Source organism: Pelophylax lessonae, assembly GCF_965119305.1.
Source record: "Pelophylax lessonae genome assembly, chromosome: 5".
NCBI lineage: Eukaryota > Metazoa > Chordata > Amphibia > Anura > Ranidae > Pelophylax > Pelophylax lessonae.
In genome coordinates this window covers 469446553-469467773 of record NC_138772.1, presented here as the reverse complement: position 1 = coordinate 469467773, position 21221 = coordinate 469446553, and the positions used below count along the sequence as shown (strand labels likewise).

At 47.2% G+C, this 21221-nt stretch overlaps 1 protein-coding gene across 1 annotated transcript in view; it reads right to left on the bottom strand.

Moving 5' to 3' along the window:
• Nucleotides 1–21221, bottom strand: part of DECR1 (2,4-dienoyl-CoA reductase 1) — a 173397-nt gene that overhangs the window by 117899 nt on the left and 34277 nt on the right. Inside the window, exons 3-4 of the mRNA XM_082258792.1 lie at nt 12084–12141; nt 3884–3970 (exon numbers count right to left, since the gene is read on the bottom strand). Of these exons, the coding sequence (XP_082114918.1) occupies nt 3884–3970; nt 12084–12141 (145 nt within the window). The remainder of the gene's footprint in view (nt 1–3883; nt 3971–12083; nt 12142–21221) is intronic.

The following is a 21221-nucleotide window of genomic DNA, read 5'->3' as shown; positions in this document are numbered from 1 at the left end:
GCATGGCCGGACGTGTCTGAGAGGAGCTCTGTCGGCCGCTCACAGAATCCGCTGTAATCCTGCTTTTTCTTTGCCGCTCTCTCGCACAAAAGTGAACCACTGTGACGCACTACCATGCGCCTGCTGGTCAGAACTTCTGGTGTGAACGTGAGGCCGGCCTTGTGAGTGTGAGTCATTGTTTTTATGTGTCTTGTTTGTTGATGGTTGTGTACATTTTGCACCATTTCAATTTTTGTAATGTTCCCCAATGTTGGGGTATTTTCAGACAGTGTGTCTTTTTGATCAATAAAGTTTTTTGATAAATTTCACTTAGTTGGTTTGAGCATCCCTTCATGTAGCCGTTTCTAGGAGGTTCACTATGACCTCTCACAATTTTTCTTTACAAGTAAATGCTCAGCTTTTGGAAGCCATCACTGCATGCAATATCTCTCTGACAGGCAAGATGGAGGAAATTAAGGTGGACATAGGCCTCATGCGCCATGACATGCAGAAAGTGCGGGAGAGGGTGACCGAGACTGAAGATGACTTCTCCCCTTTCCCTGCTCGGGTGTCTGCCGCAGAGAAATATCCTTCTGGTTCCAGAAGGCTGATGATCCTGAAAATCGCCTTAGGCGCAATAATGTTAGAATAGTGGGGCTCCCCGAGAAGGCAGAACCCTAGAGACTTTGAGGCCTGGTTTAAAGCTACCTTTACCGATGCCCAGTTTTCCTCTGCATTTGCGGCTCAGCGGGCACACTGGGTCCCTGCCAAGCCACCTGTACTCGGTGCCCCTCCCTGCCCTTTATTGGCCCGCTTACTGAACTGCAGAGACCGGGACCTGATCCTTCGCAAAGCTCGCCAGAAGGGTCAGCTGCGGTTTGAAAATGCTAACATCTCCATTTTCCCTGACTTCTCAATCGAGTTGCAGAAGCAGAGAGCCACATTCACTGAGATCAAGAGAAGGTTGAGGGAGAATGGGATCATTTACTCGATGTCCTACCCAGCTCGTCAGAGTGATTGATGGCAGTCATGTCCTTTTCTTCAACACCCCAGATGCAGCCCAGGAGTGGTTCAACTTGAAAGGAAGACCGCCATGAATCCATGCTTCAGTCATCTGCTCCAGAAGTTCGGTTTGGGCCCTGCTGTGCTGTTAATGCATGTCCTAATCTGCCTATCCGTTTTAATTTTTTTCTGCTGCCTGTGTGAACTGCAAGTATATCTCTGTGTTTAAGCTGCATTTTTATTTTTTCAACACAACTGTTGGACTACTCTGCTCTCTGATGGCTACCTTTTGGAACTGGTTCGGTGTTTTTTTTCCCTCGGTTCCATGGGAGTTCTAAATGACTGTCCCCTTCGGTGTAGGCAGCAATACTTTTCCACTATTTAATGTTGTTTTCCACTGCCCTCTCCTGGTCACTCTTGTAACTTCTCCATTGACTCCATGCTTCCCTCATGGTCCTGATGGAGCACTACTTTCCCCCGGGAAATGTTTGCTGCTGATTTCATTTACCTGTTTTTCCACGTCTATTAATATTCGGAGGACATAGACGATTTTACAACTCAAAGAGTCCTTCCCGGAGTCTTGTGCACTGGCCTCATTGGATAATGCTAAGGCCTTCGACTCAATTGAGTGGCAGTTTCTGATGGCGTCACTGCACTCCTTTGGCTTCAGGGTTAAGTTTCAGACCTGGGTCTCAATCCTTTATAAAGACCCCACCTCCAATATCTTGGTTAATTGTTTTTCTATCCCCGTCTATACAATTACACCGGGGTACCAGACAGGGGTGTCCATTATCCCCACTATTATTTGCGGTGGCTATTGAGACATTGGCATTGAGAATCCGGCAGTCTTCCCTCCTGCAAAGCATTACTCTGGGTGACAGGACCGACGTTATTGGACTATATGCGGATGATCTTATTTTGTATCTTCGAGACACTACTAGTTTACTACTGGCTGCGATGCATATTATAGACCGCTTTGGCACGTATTCTGGCCTGAAAATTAACTGGCAGAAGTCTGCGTTGATGCTCTTTGATGCTAAAGCTACTGTGGCGGGTGACCCCCTTACTCCTTTCCAGCTGGTCTCCTCATTTAAGTACCTGGGTATCATTATTACACGGTCTCCGTCTGATGCCCTGCAGGCTAATCTAGACCCCCTGCTACAGGTAGTTAAGCACAAACTTGGGATATGGTCTAAACTTCCTTTATCAGTGGCGGGTAGAATAAACCTCACTAAAATGATCTTGTTGCCAAAATGTCTTTATGTGACCTCCCATGTACCTGTCTCGGTTCCCAAATCATTTTTTTAAATCCCTGGACTCACTCTTCGTGTCTTTCATCTGGACTAACACTAGACGCAAGCTTAAACTTTCCACGCTGCAATGTCCAAAACTGGAGGCGGGTATGGCACTGCCCAACCTGCACTACTATTACTTGGCAGGTCAATTGCGCCATTTGACCGACTGGTGGTCTCCGACTACTCCAGCTGTTGTCGAATACTATCTTGCTAAGATGTTGGGGCTGGAGCACTTGATGGCCCTGGAAGCCCCAGCGAGGTCTCTGGGAGTGTGTTCAGGCCCAATTTTCAGGTTGGCTAGGGTGGTGTGGCGGGAGGCTAAGAAGATTGCTGACCATGGCGACATTGCGGCTGCCCTACCCCTCTGGCATAACCCAATGTTTCCTGGTCTCGTATCGTTTCTGGATTTTAGGTTCTGGGAGTGTAGAGGAATCTCTACCTTGGGGGATGTCTATGTGGGGGAATAGGATTGCCACCTTTCAGTCACTACGGGTCAAGTGTGATCTCCCCCATGGCGCCTTCTATTAGGTATCTCCAGCTTCGCCATGCACTCCACTCCCAGTTTGGCTCAAATTAGGTTATTCTCTCAGATTATCCGCTTATTGGTATTTTACGCTCTCAGGGACCCAGGGGCCTAATTTTCTACCATTTATTTACATCCGTTGTCAGCCACGGTTAATAGTAATCCGCTGGTGGTGTGTACCAAGTGGCAGCACCTATCCCTGACCTGTCGGATGAGGACTGGGAGGAGGCGTGTTTGACGCACCTCTCGGTTTCTCCAGCTGTCAATAGGTTGATCCATCTTTACATGCTACACCAGTATTATATGAACCCGGTCCGGCTGCATGTCATGCATAGACTCCCGACCCCTGCATGCACTAGGTGTACCCACCTGCGTGTGGACTTTGTGCATGTCATGTGGTAGTGTCCGGTCATTGCGCGGTACTGGCAGAAAAACTAGGCAGAAAAAAAAAAAAAAAAAAAAAAAAAAAAAAACTTAGTGGCTATAGCAAAGAGGGGGACTGCGCATGGGTGTAGGCAGAATTTTTTTTTGCCTAGTGTCCTGTAGGGGGCAGTATAACCCAATGGTTATGAATAATAGGAGCTGTGTCCATTAATGAACGAAAGAGAAATAATGTTTTACAAGTTCCAGTGCTCCCCCACCTCCCTAAATACTTACCTGCATACTCAATTGATCCACTCTCTCCTCTCTCCCTCCAATCACAGAGACTGAGGCAGCAGTGGGAGCCATTGGCAACTGGTGCTGTCAATCAAATGCTGTGGAGAGGGAGTGGGGCCGAGCCACACTGTGTGTCTATGGATGCATACAGCCTGGCTCAGGATCGAGCCTGCATAGCTGTCCCCATAGCAAGCAGTTTACTATGGGGCAGACGAAGAAGAGGATGGGTGGATAGCACTGGCAGGGAATCACAGAAGATGAGGCTCTAAGCCACTCTGTACAATAACATTGCACAGAGCAAGCAAGTATACAGGTTTATTTTTTTTTTTTATTTAAAAAAAATGACTTTAGAAAAGCTTTTTAACTGCCCATCAAGGTACACTATAGAAAATGCTAGCTCACTGTTTAAAGGAGGAAAAATACTTACACTTGGATGTCCTGCCACCTCAATCATCTCAGCAATGGCTTTTTTAACAGACTCAGGGTCCCTGACATCACACTGAAGAGCATGGACCTGTCAGACACCAAAGAACATCAGAAAGTCTGTTGCTGACAAAATGCTTCTATTATACTAAACGGTTATACTCAACTCATACATTCAGAAGGATAGTTTCTCATTTTTGTACAAATCCCCTGTGCATTTTTACATCTCTATTAAATAATAATAATTCTCAAATGTTTGTCAGTTACTGCCGATTCACATTGGTGTGATGCGAGAACCCTGCAAATCCACTGCGGGAAACCTGCAAATCCACTGCAGGTTCCCGCATTGCACCCAGTTCACATTGTCGTATGCAAACTGCTGGGAGTGTCAATACAAGGTTAATGACACCCCCAGATTAGTTCGCATATCGCAGTGCAAACTGTCAGTTCAGACAGGAATCAGATCGCATAGGTGTGAACACCCATGCGATCTGATTCTGGTGCAGACCAAAAAAAAGGGTCCTGTGCAACTTTGGTCCGAACGCGATGCAAATTCCCCCAAGTAATCTGTATGGCTGAATTTGCATCGCACAGACATGGCATGTGATTTGCACAGCAGTGCGAATCACATGCAATGTCTGAAATCGCATATGTGTGAGCCGGCACTAATACAGTTATTTTGGCACTGTTACATGGGGAAAAACTGGATTTTTGACTTACCGTAAAATCCTTTTCTCTAAAGTTCATTGACAGACGCAGCTTCATATTCTTAACCACTGGGTTATGCTGCCCCCTACAGGAGTAGGACACTAGGCAGGAAAAAAAAAAACAAAAAAAACAAAACAACTTTACCACGCCTATGGGCAGTCCCTGAAGGCATAAACCAACTCACTCTACTATAGGATTCAGCTTTGTTGCAAGCAGTGTCAGAAGTAAAAAATCCCAGCCCACTCAGAAATAGAGGGGCGGGTGCTACATCAGTCAATTAACTTCAGAGAAAAAGATTTTATGTCAAGTCAAAAATACAGTTCTCTATTGTTCATTAACAGACGCAGCTCCATATTCTTGTTAACCATTGGGACGTCCCAAAGTATTTGCATGAGGGGTGGGAAAACAACGCAGAGAAACAACGTAATTTCCCAAAGGCTAAACTTAGCCAACCAGGTAACATGGAGCTCAACCAGGAACCACTGGAGCTCACCTAGAAAAAAAACAAATAAAAAACAAACATACACCCTTTAAAGAGAAAAAAAAATTGCTCTTTTAAACAGCAGCCTGCAAAACCTTGCCGCCAAAAGAAGCATTCGAGGATGCCAACACATCTACTTTGTAGAATTTAGTGAACAGGTGCACAGACAAACAAGTTGCCGCCTTGCAAACTTGTATTACTGATGCCTGATGGCGAAAGGCCCAAGAGTCACTCAGAACCCTAGCAGAATGTGCCTTCACAGGGAAAGGTAGAACCTAACCCTTAAGTGAACACGCCTGTTCCACCGTCTGCCTAATTCATCTGGATATGGTCGCAGCAGGCGCAGCCAATCCCTTCCGAGGTCCTTCTGTGAGGACAAAAAGGAGAGTCTGATTTCCTGAAAGACTCAGTAACTGCCAGGCAAACCCTAATTGCCCGAACCACAGCCAAAGAATGCAAGGCACACTCCTTGGGATGCTTGGGCTTAGGACAGAGGGAAGGCAGCACAATGTCTTTATTCATTGGAAATCAGAAACCACTCCAGGAAGAAATGACTAATCAGGTCGAAGTACCACTTAATCTCCATGGACCATCAGAGAAGGAGAACGGCAGGACAGCGCAGCCAATTCAGACACTCTGCGGGCAGAGGTAATGGCCACCAAAAAGGTCCCTTCTGTGACAGTGTAAGCAGAGGAATCTCCCTAAGTTTTCAAAGGGAGGTTTTTGAAGAACAGACAGTACCAAGTTAAGATCCCACAGAGGTAATGGGGACCGTAACGGAGGAGCCACATGACGAACTCCCTGGATAAAAAAGTGCTAATGATAGAATGCCTAGCTAAAGGGCGTTGAAAAAAACATTGCCAATGCCGACACCTGGCCTTTAATAGTACCCAAGGCCAACTGTTGCGCAGCCCCTCTTTGGAGGAAAGCCAAAATCCTAGCCACTGAAAAGGAGCATGGATGCACCTTAATCGATTCACACTGTGAGATGTACGATTGCCAATGATAAATCTTCCGGAAGTAGATTTTCCAGCCTTCAACAGTGTAGGAATCACTGAGTCAGAAAGACCCCTATCCTTCAATACCTGGCTTTCAACAGCCACGCCGTTAAAGCCAGTGACTGTAAAGCAGGATGGAAGATCAGCCCTTGAGACAACAGATCTTCACCGAGAGGAAGTCTCTAAGGAGCATTGGCGACCAACCTTACCAGATCTGCATACCAAGACCAGCAAGGCCTGTCTGGGGCCACCAGAATGACCGAAAAACCTTCCACTGATAGATATATATATATATAGTGCGGAAGCCTCGGCAGAAGTTTCAGTGGAGGAAATGCATAGATCAGCTGATACTGACCACATGGAGCCACCAGTGCATCTGTGGCGTTGGCCAGAGGATCACAAGACCTGGCTACAAACCTTCGAACCTTCTCGTTGAGCCGAGAAACGAACAGGTCTCCATCGGGTGTCCTCCACTGGACACACAACAGGTGAAACACCTCCGGGTGCAGGGACCATTCCCTCTGATCCAACACCTAACGACTCAAGTAATCCACCTGCCAGTTCTCCACTCCGGGTACATGCACGGCAGAGAGGGCTGAAACAAAATGTTCTGCCCATATTAAGATCTCGGCCACCTCCCAGGCTGCCAGGACACACTTGGTGCCCCCTTGATAATTGAAGTAAACCACAGCCATGGCATTGTCTGATTGAATCTGAACTTGACAACCCTGCAGACGATTTGTCCAGTGACTCAAGCAAAACTTTATAGCTCTGAGTTCCATAATTTTGATGGGAAGTCTGGACTGTCAGAGTCCAGGTCACCTAGACAATGCTTTCCAAGTACTCACGCCCCCCCCCACTCCCCACAGCTGGACAGGCTGCCATTCGTAGATACCACAGTCAAATACAATGGAAGGAAGGGCTTGCCCTGACGCAGGGCCAAGGAACGGAGCCACCACAGAAGAGCACTTCTTGCGTTTTGACTCAACCGAATCAGATTGTCCAAAGATTTTGGACCCTTGTCCCACTTTGCAGAGGTCTTGTGTGGAACTGAGAAAAGGGAACTGCCCCAGGAGGTAGACACCATCAGGCCTAGAGCTCGCATGCAAGTCTGCAATGAGGACAGAGTGCTGGATAACAGCAACTGAATCTCCCTCTGCAATTTTTGCAGCTTTTCCGGGGTAGGAAACACCCTTGCAGAGGCCAAGTCCAGAGTCCGTCCCAGATAAACCATTTTGGAGGCTGGGACCAGAGAAAATTTTCTGAAATTGATGGTTCAACCAAACTCTTGCAGAGTCCGTACAGTGATTGACAGATTGCCCACCAGAACTGAGTGGGAGTCTGCTCTAAGAGGAGATCGTTCAGGTACCCTAGTACCGCAATCCCCCCGCTGTCAAAGTAATGCCCACACAGGAGCAAACACATTCGTGAAGACCCTGGGGGCAGAGGCGAGACCAAAGGGTAACGCCACAAATTGATAATGTTCCTTTTCTACAGCAAAGCGAACAGAACCCTGGTGTCCAGCATAAATAGGGATGTGCAAAATATGTGTCCTCGATATCGATAAGAGGACAAAAAGTCCCCTTGGTGTAGGAATGCCACTACCGTGCGAATAGACTCCATTCGAAACCTCTGTACCCGCACAAAGTGATTCAGAGCCTTGAGGTCCAGAATTGGACGCACTTTCCCTTCTTTCCTGGGAACAGTAAACAGGTTTGAATAAAACCCTTCAAAGCGTTTCCAAGAAGGAACCGCCACAATCACCTTTTGCGGCAGCAGATCTTGTACAGCCTTATGTAGATCCCTTAACCGATCTGAAGATATGTGTAGATTTGGTGGGAAGAATCTGTCTGACAGTCGGGACCTGAATTCGATCTTGTAACCGGATCAGAGCAGCTCGTGGGCCCATTTGTCCTGAATCAAGGAGGTCCCTGGTTCCGGAAAGAAAACAAAGATGTCCCCCCACCCCAGATACGAGGGAGGGCGTCCCTTCATGCAGACGGAGATTTGTCTGCAGATCTGGAGGGGCCTGTTCTCGGCTTACCCAACCACATCTTCTTGGAACCCCTAGATCACCTAAATGGCTTAGGTCCTTTCTCCTGCATGCCCGAGGCATGAAGGAGCCGCCTGTGTGCTGAAAAATAAGGGCCCCGTCTATTAGGCAGTGACTTGCCCTTAGCGGATAGAGGAAGAATACTCTTTCCACCTGTGAGTCCTTTGATCAGTTCATCCAATAAAGACCCAAATAGTCGGTCCCCCATAAAGGGGGGATCTGATAGAGCCTTTTTAGAAGCTTGGTCCACAGACCAGCTTTTTAGTCACACTATGCGTGGTTTCCATTATTTTGCGTTTAGAGCAACTCCACTGACTCGCAAAGATTTTGTCACGGTAGACGGGAAAAGGGAGTACCTTTGCCGCTTTTAGGGAATCTGCGGGTCCCTGAAGACCCTGCATGCACATGTGCAGTAAAAAAAGGAATCACCCTCACCGCAGGGCACCCGAAGTGCGTGGACACAGACCCAGTAGAGTCACTATATGCTAAGCTCACCCTTGAGAATATGACCAGCATGGGGAGGTCACCGACCACAGTCCCGCATGGAGACACTGGCTAAAGTTCCACAAAAAGACCCCTTTTAGACCCAACGGTCGCCCACCATAAATGGCATACAAGGACATAGCCCCCTATAAAGGGGAAGAGGGGGCCCGCCGTGACGCAGATGTGCAGGCAGAGTACCCCCACACAACGACCCCACAGCGCCCCCCGGTTCAAGGAGGGGGGGGGGGGGGGAACGCCAGGCAGTCCATATGTCCACCACCCTGAGGGGGGAGAGGCCGGACGCCCATCCACTGTTCTATCACCCCGGTCAGCAGCTCAAACAGCCTGAACAACAGCTCGGACAGCCAGCCGCAGTCTAATTTTGGGGCCCGATCCGGTCACGAATCCGCCGCCAGCTCTATCAGCTTGATCAGTAGCTCAGACAGCTCAGTTAGGAGCTCAGACAGCCTGGTCAGTCACTCAGACAGCCAGCTCCGTCAGCCGCAAGCCACAGCCTCAATTTTTGGCCCGATCCGGCCGCGTAAGGCATCTACCGGTCAGCTTGGTCAGGCACCTCCGCTCGGTCAGCCCGATTCAGGTACCCGGACAGCCAGGAGTAGGCTGCAAAGCTGCGGACTAAATTTTTGGCCCGACCCAGACACGTGAGGTGCAGAAACATCCGCCCCCCCCAAGCCTATAACTACCGCAAGGAGCCCAAATGACATCCCTGCCTCAGTCACTAACCCCCAGGGGGCCGGGAACTTGCTCAAAGGCCCCCATGTGCGATCCTGACAGCCCAGTCAGCAACAACAGCATCCACCCCCCTGACTGGAGCAAGTGCCAAAGGTTTCCTTTAAAATAAAAAACAAGCCAAGACTGAAGTCCCAGCCGGGAACTAGGCAGAAAAACTGAATCCTTTAGAAGAGTGAGTGGGTGTATGCCTGCATGGACTGCTCCATAAGCGTGGTAAAGTTTTTTCCTGCCTAGTGTTCTACTCCTGTAGGGGGCAGCATAACCCAATGGTTAAGAAGAATATGGAGCTTCGTCTGTCAGTGAATGATAGAGAAAGTCTTAATTTTTATGAAGAACAGCTTGAAGGAATAGCTCTACTTGCACAATTATTTTGCATTTGTAAAAATGTAGGGTGTTTTTATTTTACCAAACTGTACAAAAGGTAAGCAATGGCACTATTCTATAGTATCTCACAAAAGTGAGTACACCCCACATATTTTTGTAAATATTTTATTCTATCTTTTAATGTGCCAACACTGAAGAAATTACACTTTGCTACAATGTAAAGTACTGAGTGTACAGATTGTATAACAGTGTAAATTTGCTGTCGCCTCAAAATAACGCAACACACAGCCATTAATGTCTAAACCGCTGGCAACAAAAGTGAGTACTTTCGTGAGACACTGTATAAAGAAATTTTCATTGTTGTAAAACAATGAACTATTCATGCAAGAGGTCCCTTTATAAATACCACTGCATAGCTTTAAAATTTAGCATTTGAGGGCCATGTTGGTCCACATGGGCTTTCCTACAACCTGGCTGAGCGCTTACTAAATGTAGAAATCCCTGTCATGCTGCCTGTGATCTGGGAGGCCAAGTACCGTATTTATCGGCGTATAAACACAAACTTTTTCTTCCTAAAAATTGAGGTAAAAGCAACAGTGCATGTTTAACGCCGATATTAAAAAAACAAAAGGCCGGGAAGCAGCGCCGAGAGCAGAAGGGAGATCGGAAGAGGCAGAGGAGGCAGGATTTCCGATGACAGCGAGCGCTCGTTCTCCCTTCTCCTCGGCCCGGCACGCCCCCTTCTGCTCTCGGCCTTTTTAAAAAAGTATTCGGATAGTGTCAATGGCGCTTGCGAGGCTGCATTGCTGGACACTGCGCTGGCGAGGCTGCATTGCTGGACACTGGTGAGATGTCAATTTAAGCTTTTTTCCTGAAATTTCTCTTCTAATATTGAGGTGCGCGTTATACGCCGGCGCGTGTTATACGCCAATAAATATGGTACATTGTGCGCACTCCCAGCATTATTGGGATGAACTTTCTGCCTCTTAAAATCTGCTCCCCCTATCACCACAGCGGCTGAGCTCAGCGTACTGCACATGCACGAGACTTGAACATGTATGCTTAGTGTGCGCCCAACTCATGGGGTGGCCCAAAGCCAATGAACAGATCTTCTCCATTAGTAGTTTTTCAGTTAGGCCATGGGCCTTCAGGAATAGCACTTATATGAAGCTCCAAATTTTAAAGCTACACAGTGGGGAGATCTACTAATGCCTCGTACACACGATCAGATAAAATCGTACAAAAAAAAAAAAAAATCAATCACTCCAACTGATCGCACAATAATCTGATCGTTAGTACACAGCTTTCCACAGCCGATTACGACATTTCGTCCAACAAAATCCGAAGGGACAAACACGAAAACTTTTGTCGTACGATAGCCTAGCGAACGACAATCGTTTAATCAGTACAGTATGAGTCTGCTAAAAATCGATAGATAAAGACCACGCATGATCAGAAACACTAAAATAACCCTGAAAAATCCTGGCTGCCTTTGTTTTTGTTTTGCACTATTTGATACATAACTACGCAATCGGGAAGCTTTTCCAGAATCGTACAAAAAAAAAAAAACATACGTTTAGTACGCATTGTTGAATTCGCTACTAGTATCAAATCAACAAAATGCAAACAATAAGTCGTCCGGTTATCTAATCGGGTGTACAAAGCATTAAACTTGTGCACTCAGAATCTGGTGCAGCTGTGCATGGTAACCAATAAGCTTCCCACTTCAGCTTGTTTAATTAGGCTTGGACAATAAAACCTGGAAGCCGTTTTTCGATGCAAAGCTACACCAGTTTTTGCACTGTCCAGTTTTAGTAAATCAAACCCTGTATTTTTTTCAATGCACTGGGGCCCATTTACTGCACAGTGTGTTTTTTTGTTTCGGGTTTTGTTTTTTTACAAAGGTGAACTTTCTGTTTAATAAAGTGGTCTGTAGTTAAACAGATGGTTTCTAATGCTAAAGAAAAATGAAATATGGATGTTTATGGTGTACTATCTTAAAAAAAAGTAACAAGATGGCTGACAACATGGGAATGTTTTACATCGTCTTATCTGTACAAGGAGGGAGTAACAAGACTGAGTGAAAGGACAATAACAGAGTTTGTCTGTATGAATAGGAAATAATATTGCTGAGTAAAAGTACAAACAGTGGGGTCTGTCTGTAAAAACAGGAATTATAATATCACTGAGTGAAAAATGACAGTAATGGTGATCGATCTGTATAAATAGGAAATAATAAATTGGAAATAATGTATCAGGGTCTGTTTGAATGAGAAATATTAGAGAAAAGCCAGTTTCATGGTCTGTCTGTCTGTATGCATAAGAAATGAGAGGGGAGTGACAGGGCTGTGTAAAAAAAGTCAGATTAAAAAACACACACAATAAACACGGTCAAATAAACTACCTTATTTCCAGTTTCCGCCGAGATCTCAGCTGCTGTTTCCTTCAACACATCCAATTTCCTGAAAACAGAATCAAATTTAAAAGACAGTTTAAAAATGGTCCCTTTCTTGAGGTCTACAGGAACTATAGCAACCAATCTGTTGCATATTAAAAAGCATTGATACTGGCTCAAGTGCCAGATCTTACAATTTGGAAATAGTGTGTATGGCTAAGCAATTTAACTCAAAGCATTTAAAATGGTAAAAGACTGGAAGGCTCATCTTTACACATACAGGCGCTTACCACTTAAGGTAACTCAAAATAAACTACAAATAAAAAAAAAATAAATAAATAAAAAAGTTATGACATTTTGAAAAGTTTTCACCACTACAGTGTACTGGCTATAAGGCACACAAGATGCTCCCTGAAAATGGCAACCTGTCCATTGCAGAGCTGGGATTTACCACCGTCTCTCATACGACTCATTTAATTGACAGAAGCCCCATATACATGCAGTTCAGTACCCCTCATTGGGAAAAGACACGGAATGGTCAGGTTTCACAGACAATTCAACATATATAAACATAGCAATGGCCACCCTGAAGGGTGACCTTATCGAGTTTGATTCTTGCTAGTGCATGGTACTAGGAACAGGATTGGGCCGTGTATGGTCACCTTTAGTTTGGTTTTGTGACAAATCACATAGATGCAATGGATTACTGTTCTTTATTTTAATGTGCATTGCAAATATATCTACACTTTGATATTCATGGGACAAAAAGTACCTGTATCTGAAAAACTGGATTTTTGGGGGGACTTACCATAAAATCCTTTTCTCTGAAGTTCAGCTACATACGCAGCTCTGTTTATTCATAGACTACAGGGTTACGCTCCTCCCACTAGGGATAGGCACTAGGCAGAAAAAAGGCTTGTCCACGCCTATAGGGGCTGTCCCAGCAAGCATAACCCTTCAGGCTCTGCTATACTATAGACTATAGGGATGTCCCAAAGCAGTAAAAACATGAGAGGTGGGAACAAGACAGGAACAAAAAACCTGAATGCCCTAATGGCCAAAACATAGCCAACCAGGTAAAACAGAGCTCAACCAGAAACAAGAGCTCCCCCCGGAACAACGCACCCTCAAAGAGAAACAAAAAAAAAAAAAAAAAACAAAAAAAAAAAGGGGGGGGGGGGTTTCTCTCAAACGGTTGCCGACCGCCGCAAGTATATATACTGCGGCGGTCAGCCCTGGCCAGGCAAAGTGACGTATGGGTACGTCACTAGCCTGTCACTGGCTTGTGAGCCAATAGCGGGCGAGCTTGCGCCCGCCCCGGCTCATTCCCTAAGAAGTCAGTGCCGTGTGACCGGCGGACCCGATGTCTGCCGGTCACTCGCGATCGTGCGCCGTGAAGGGAGAAAGGCAGGCGGCTAATGTAAACAAAGCCGCCTGTCATTCTTCCCTGTGTAAAAATGGAGATCACACGGTTCTACTATGTAGGACCGTTGATCTCTGTTCTTACACCAGTAGCCATGTCCAATGACAGTTAGAAACACGCCCCTAGGGACATACTTAACCCCTCCTTCCCCAATAAAGTTAACCCCTTCCCTGCCAGTGTCATTTTTACAGTAACAGTGCATATTTATAGCACTAATTACTGCAGTAATGTCACTGGTACCCCCAAAAGTGTCAAAAATGTCAGTCAAGGGTCCGATCTGTCCGCCGCAATGTCGCAGTCCCGCAAAAATCGCACAGGTGATCAAATACCACCAAAAGAAAATCAGATTTTTGTAAGATCTTACCGTAAAATCCTTTTCTCTTAAGCTCATTGACAGACGTAGTCTTCTTGATTCTCAAGAGCTGGGTTATGTTGTCTCCGCAGGAGTAGGACTAGGCAGAAAGACAAAACGTTCTGGCTCCACCTTAGGGGCAGTCCCTGAGGGTATATCCTCCCTCTCTCTGCTACAGGGAATCAGTTCTGTTCTAAAGCAGTAACAGAGAATTTAACCCAACCCAACTCAATGATAGAGGGGCGGGTACTACGTCTGTCAATGAGCTTAAGAGAAAAGGATTTTACGGTAAGATCTTACAAAAATCCGATTTTCTCTATCGCTCATTGACAGACGTAGTCTTCTTGATTCTCAAGAGCTGGGACATCCAGAAGCAGTGCCACAAATGAGGGGTGGGATTGACAAAAATCAAAAACCAATCTAGAAGGCCCAACCGGTGCCAAACTAGAAGTTTTAAAGGCTCATTATAAACAAAGAATGAGACTCAAATGAAAAATTTCCAACGAAAAAAAACCCTCGAGGCAGACCACTGGTCTCCTCAAATGGCGGCCTGCAAAACCTTGCGGCCAAACGCGGCATCAGATGATGCCATTACATCAACTTTATAATGTTTTGTAAAGGTATGCACCGACGACCAGGTAGCCGCCTTGCACACCTGGACTACTGACGCCTGATGGCGAAAGGCCCATGGACGCACTAAGCGCCCGAGTGGAGTGCGCCTTAACAGGGAACGGGTGCTCCCGACCCTGATTAGAATAAGCCTGTACCACCGTCTGTCTGATCCATTTGGAAATAGTCGCGGCAGATGCAGGCAACCCCTTTTTGGGTCCATCCGGGATCACAAAAAGTGAATCCGTCTTGCGAAACGAGTCTGTCGTTTTCAAGTATACCCTGATCGCCCGGACCACATCCAAGGAGTGTAAAGCAAACTCCCGAGGATGACTGGGCTTAGGACACAGGGAAGGTAATACAATTTCTTCATTCAGATGAAATTCTGAAACCACTTTTGGTAGGAAGGATGGATTCGGACGAAGAACCACCTTATCTCTATGAACCACCAGATATGGGGAATGACAAGATAATGCGGCCAGTTCTGACACCCTGCGTGCAGAAGTGATAGCCACCAAGAAAGCCACCTTCTGGGACAACGTAGGTAGAGGAATCTCCCTAATATCTTCAAAGGGAGGTTTCTGAAGAACCGAAAATACTAAATTAAGATCCCAGGGTGGTAACGGCACGCGCACTGGCGGAGCCAGATGTCGCACCCCCTGGATGAAATTCCGCACCAAGGAATGAGTAGCCAAAGGTTTCTGAAAGAAGATGGCTAATGCTGAGACCTGACCCTTGATAGTGCTCAAGGCCAGTTTCTGCTCAACCCCTTGTTGCAGAAAAGCTAATATTCGGCTAACCGAATAAGTTCACACCATGCAATGTAGGACTTCCATGTACGATGATAAGTCTTTCTGGAAGTCGCTTTCCTTGCTTCAACTAGAGTAGGAATAACTGAAGCTGACAAACCTTTGTCCTTCAGCACCTGGGTCTCAATAGCCAGGCCGTTAAAGCCAGCGATCGTAAAGCAGGATGGAAGATCGGTCCCTGAGACAGTAGGTCCTCCCTGAGAGGAAGTCTCCACGGGACGTCCGCCACCAGTCTGACCACGTCGGCATACCAAGCTCGACGAGGCCAATCCGGAGCTACCAGAATTACTGGAATTCCTTCCTCCTCTATCCTGCGAAGAAGTTTTGGCAGTAACCCGAGAGGAGGGAAGGCATACATTAGCTGGTATTGCCCCCACGGGACGATCAGTGCGTCTGCGGTCTCTGCTAGAGGATCGCGGGAGCGAGCCACGAATCTCTGTACTTTCCTGTTGAATCGTGATGCCAACAGATCCACATCCGGGGTGCCCCACCGTAGGCACAACTGGTGGAAAACTTCTGGATGGAGGGACCATTCCCCCTGATCCAGAGTCTGACGGCTGAGATAATCTGCCTGCCAATTCTCCACCCCCGGAATGAACACCGCAGAGATAGCTGGAACAAATCGTTCCGCCCAGAGAAGAATGCAAGCCACTTCTTTGGCCGCTCGGACACTCTTGGTGCCCCCCTGGTGATTGACATAAGCCACGGCCGTGGCATTGTCCGACTGGATCCGAACCGGGCTGCCCTGGAGCTGCTCGGTCCAGTGAATCAGACGAAGTCTGATCGCTCTCAGTTCCAATACATTTATCGGCAACCTGGATTCTTCCAGGGACCAAAGTCCCTGGACTGATAACTGACCGAGAATTCCTCCCCATCCGGATAGACTGGCATCCGTGGTCACTATTGTCCAATATATTGGCAGAAATGACTTTCCCTGGCTGAGCATCGGAGACCGAAGCCACCAGACCAGAGACTCTCTGGTCTGTTTGCTCAATCGGATCTGATTGTCCAGGGATTCCGGATTCCGATTCCATCTGAGAAGAATCTCTTGCTGAAGAATTCGGGTATGGGACTGGGCAAATGGGACTGCTTCGAAGGAAGCCACCATCAACCCCAGAACCCTCATGCAAGTTCGAAGAGAAGACCAGCTGTTGGATAGTAACAACTGGACTGCTAATTGAATCTTCCGTTCCCTACCGGAAGAAAAACTCTTGTCCTGAGTGTGTCTAGAATTAGACCCAGATATTCGAGCCTCTGGGTGGGAACCAGAAATGACTTTTGCTGGTTCACCAGCCACCCGAATTCCTGTAAAGAAATTATAGTAATTTCTATGTTTTGTAGCAGGGTCTGAGGAGACTCTGCATGAAGCAGAAGATCATCTAGGTAACCTAGAATCGATATGCCTCTTTGGCGCAGTAGTGCCAACATTGGGGCCAACACCTTCGTGAAGACCCGAGGAGCCGTGGCGAGACCGAAAGGTAACGCCACAAACTGATAGTGGTTCTCTTCTACGGAAAAGCGTAGAAACCGCTGATGTCCTGCGAAAATGGGAATGTGAAGATATGCGTCCTTGATGTCTATGGACGCTAGGACATCCCCTGGATGCAGGGAGGCTGCTACTGTGCGAATGGACTCCATTCTGAATTTTCTTATGTTGACAAAAGAATTGAGTGCCCTTAAGTCCAGAATTGGACGCACTTTGCCCTCTTTCCTGGGTATTGTAAATAGGTTTGAATAAAACCCCTGAAAACGTTCTGTCCAAGGAATGTGGACTACCACTCCTTGTTGTAGTAAATCCGTGACTGCTCTCCGCAGATCTTCTAAACGATCCGGGGATAGTCGAATATTGGAAGGGAAGAATCGCGCCGGTGGGAGAGATCGAAACTCGATCTTGTACCCTGACCTTATGACTTCGCAAACCCACTTGTCCGGGATTCTGGAAAGCCATGGATCCGGGAACCGGCGAAGACGTCCCCCCACCCCAGTTATGGGTGGGGGCGCACCTTCAGGCTTTGGACGATTTATCTTCAGGTCTGGAGGGGGCGGGCTTTTGCTTGCCCGACCAACGTCCCCTGAAGCCTCCTGAAGAAGCTTTGGAGGACTTAATTTTTTCACCCGCGGGACGAAAAAACTTTTTGTGAGCAGAGAAAGAAGGCCCTCGTTTTTGACGAGTTCCTTTACCTTTAACATTTTGCGGTAAAAAGGTGCTCTTTCCACCCGTGAGATCCTTAATGATCTCATCTAAGTTGGCTCCAAAAAGACGCTCTCCTAAAAAGGGGATACTAGCCAATGCTTTTTTGGAACCTTGGTTGGCTAACCAACCTTTTAGCCACAGTGTACGCCTGAGAACCACTGCTGAGACTGATGCTCGCGCCAATAATGGAGTGGCGTCTAACGCCGCATCACACACAAACTGTAACCCCTGTATCATTTGTTCCAACAAATCTGATACCGCCTGAGGGACCTCTTCTAAGTCCCGGCGTAACCACTTGGTCCATTCAGTTACAGTCTGCGAAACCAGACCAATAGCAATTATTGGTCTGAAAGCTGATCCAATAAAGGTAAACATGGTGCGAGACATAGCTTCTATTTTGCGATCCACTGGATCTTTAAAAGACGGAGCGTCTTCTAGAGGAATAACCGTGGCTTTATTCAATCTAGCAATTGGTGAATCCACCACAGGTGGTTCTGTCCATTTCTTAATGAGGGTTTCCTCAAACGGATAACGCCTGTTAATGCGTTTAGAAATAGCAGAAGTGCGTTTTGGCAGACGCCATTCTTCTTCGATTGGATTGCCAAAATATTTGGGTAATGGAAAAACCTTCGCCACTTTGATGCGTTTTTTAGTCCCAAAAGGGATTTCAGTTTCAGCCATTTCCGACGGAATACCCTGTAATCTTAAGGTTTCTTGAACAGATACAATGAGTGCGTTTACCAACGCTTCCTCTCTGGCTATGGCTGATGCCGAAACATCCTCCTCACTGTCTGAAGAGACAGTACACGAGACACCAATCCCAGATGAAGTACCAGCAACTGCAGAAATAGGCTCAGAGTCTAAATCCGAGGTTTCAGATAATAAGGGGTTAGGCGGGGGTCGCTTTCTTGCGCCCTGACAAGCCACTTCCACCCGGGACACAAAAGTTTCCATAATAGCTGACAATGATTCAATCGTCAGTGGGGTGCTGGAGGATCCTGCAGACCCCTCGAGGGGATCCGGAGGAGATACATGAGTGGCAGGGTCCATGTTAATTCAGGACACCTTTGCCAGAAAAAACAAAAAAATTTTTTTTTTTTTTTTTTAAATCAAAAAACCTCTTTTTTTTTTTATGTGTCTCCCCCTAGCGCAATAGCGCCCCTCAGAGTACCTGCTTCTCGATCCCCACAGAGAGAGAGGGACCCCCAAGGCTCACCAACCGATGCAGTGAAGTTTCCAACCAACTGCAGTCAGCGTCTGTCTTTTACAGACTGGAAGGAGCTGTTGCTTTTTCCCGGGTAGAAGGACGTGGCTCCGCCCCCTGTGTACGCCTTCCGTCATTCCCAGCTCTCCACGAGGTAGCTGGGCTCATGAAACATGGCCGCCCCCATACAAGAGACAATAGACTCCAAAAACATGGCGGCCGGCGTGACCCGAGGACATACATGCACCTGGTCTACGGCAAAATGGCGGCGGACCGCCGAAATCGTTTTTCCCAGCACATCCACCTGCATCTCTGCTAAGTGGCGATTTATTGATCTGCAGGAGATACACTACAATTAAGGTAGGATTATACCTCCTATGTCTGCTGTAATGCTACAGTCTGCTGGGTAGAGTGTTAGCTCTCAAACCAAGTCCACTTCCCACCAAACACATACTGTATTTACAAGGGGGACTTTTAGTGTCAGATATATACTGACCATGTATGGAGGGGCCCATAATTCATACTGCCTCATAACGAGGAAAGAAAAAAAGGGAACGTTTACTCACCATACCGAACCGACAGGCACCCTCTCTTTACAATACCCTCTCCACCGGGGTGGGGGGTTGTGGACCACTCCGGACGCCTCGACTCTCTGGTTCCTGGCGTCCAAGCGAGACTTTTAACTCGCAAGGTCAGTCCCTCCACTGGGACTCCGTCGCGGCCGACCCAGCGCGGAGCTCTGGTCTGCACGCGCTCGTAGGCAGAAACCGGGGTGACCACTGGATCTCAACACCCAGCCCGTCGCCCGGCCCCGCATACTTACTTGAATGTGTCGCGGCCGACCAAGCGCAATGCAATGGTCTGCGCGCGCTCGTAGGCCGGCTGGGGTGACCACTAGTGTCGCCCAGTCCGGCGTATTTGCTTGAAGATCTCACAGGAAAAAAACACTGGAGAAAAACTGCCTTTTTTTTTTTTTAAAGAAAAAATCTTGCCAGGACCCAAAAGATCCCAGCAAGGAACTTAGGTCCTTACTCCTGACTAGACAGAAAAAAACTGATTCCCTGTAGCAGAGAGAGGGAGGATATACCCTCAGGGACTGCCCCTAAGGTGGAGCCAGAACGTTTTGTCTTTCTGCCTAGTCCTACTCCTGCGGAGACAACATAACCCAGCTCTTGAGAATCAAGAAGACTACGTCTGTCAATGAGCGATAGAGAAAGTTCTGTTTGTGGCAAAAAAAGGACATCAAATTAGTTTAGGTACAGCGTCGCACGACCGTGCAATTGTCCGTTAAAGTCACGCAGTGCCGAATCGCAAAATACCCCCTGGTCGGAATGGGGGTAAAATCTTCCGGGGCTTAAGTGGTTAAACTGCAGCCTGCAAAACTTTGCGGCCAAAAGAAACATCCGCTGATGCCAGCACATCAACCTTGTAGAATTTTGTAAAGGTATGCACAGACGACCAAGTTGCCGCCTTGCAAACTTGTAGCACCGAAGCCTGATGGCGAAAAGCCCAGGAGGCACCCAGCTCTCTAGTAGAATGCACCTTCACTGGAAAAGGAGGAATCTGACCCTTCATTGAATAGGCCTGTACCACCATCTGATCCATCTGGAAATGGTTGCAGCAGACGCAGCCAGACCCTTACAAGATCTATCCTTAAGGACAAAAAGAGCGTCAGATTTTCTGAAGGACGCAGTGGTCTCTAATGCCTCGTTTCCACTGAGTGGAAGGGTTCGGGTCGGTACAGTTTGGAAGGGTTAGAATGGTCCGGTCTATTCAGGTGAGCGTTTCCACTGCAAGTCGGGGCACCAGGGACCATGCAGGGTTTACAGCAATTGAGGTGTTTGTTTTGCTCTTTCATTTAACGTAAGCATTGAAGTTTTCCTGTCTGCCAATCAGTGGAATGTATAGTGTGACGCCAGTAGCTCCGCCCTAACCGTACCGTACCATTTCCTATGGCCCTACATCTGAAGCAGGACCAGGAATGGTGTGGTTTGGTTTGGTTGTATGGGCCACTTTCATAATGGAAACACTCAAATTAGCGTACCGTACCGAACCGACCCGATCCGCTCAGTGGAAACGAGGCATTAGTAAACCCCGATAGCCTGGACCACATCCAAAGAATGTAAAGCATACTCCTTAGGATGCTGAGGTTTAGGGCAAAGGGAAGGCAGTACAATGTCTTTATTTAAATGAAAATCAGAAAACCACCTTAAGAAGGAACGACTGATTATGTCGAAGTACCACCTTATCTCTGTGAACCACCAGATAAGATGAACAGCAAGACAACACCACCAATTCAGATACTCTGTGGGCCGAAGTGATCGCCACCAAGAAGGCAACCTTCTGAGACAAAGCAAGCAGCGAAATCTCCCAAGTTTTCTCAAAAGGGGGCTTTTGAAGAAAAGACAGCACCAAATTGAGATCCCATGGCTGTAACGGGGATCTGATAGGATTTGCTCCACTGCCCAATGAGAATCCTCTCATGGAGCCAGTGGGGAGACTCCCCTCTCAGCAGACACACCTGGGAGACATGACAGCCCAGCTGAAATAATGGCC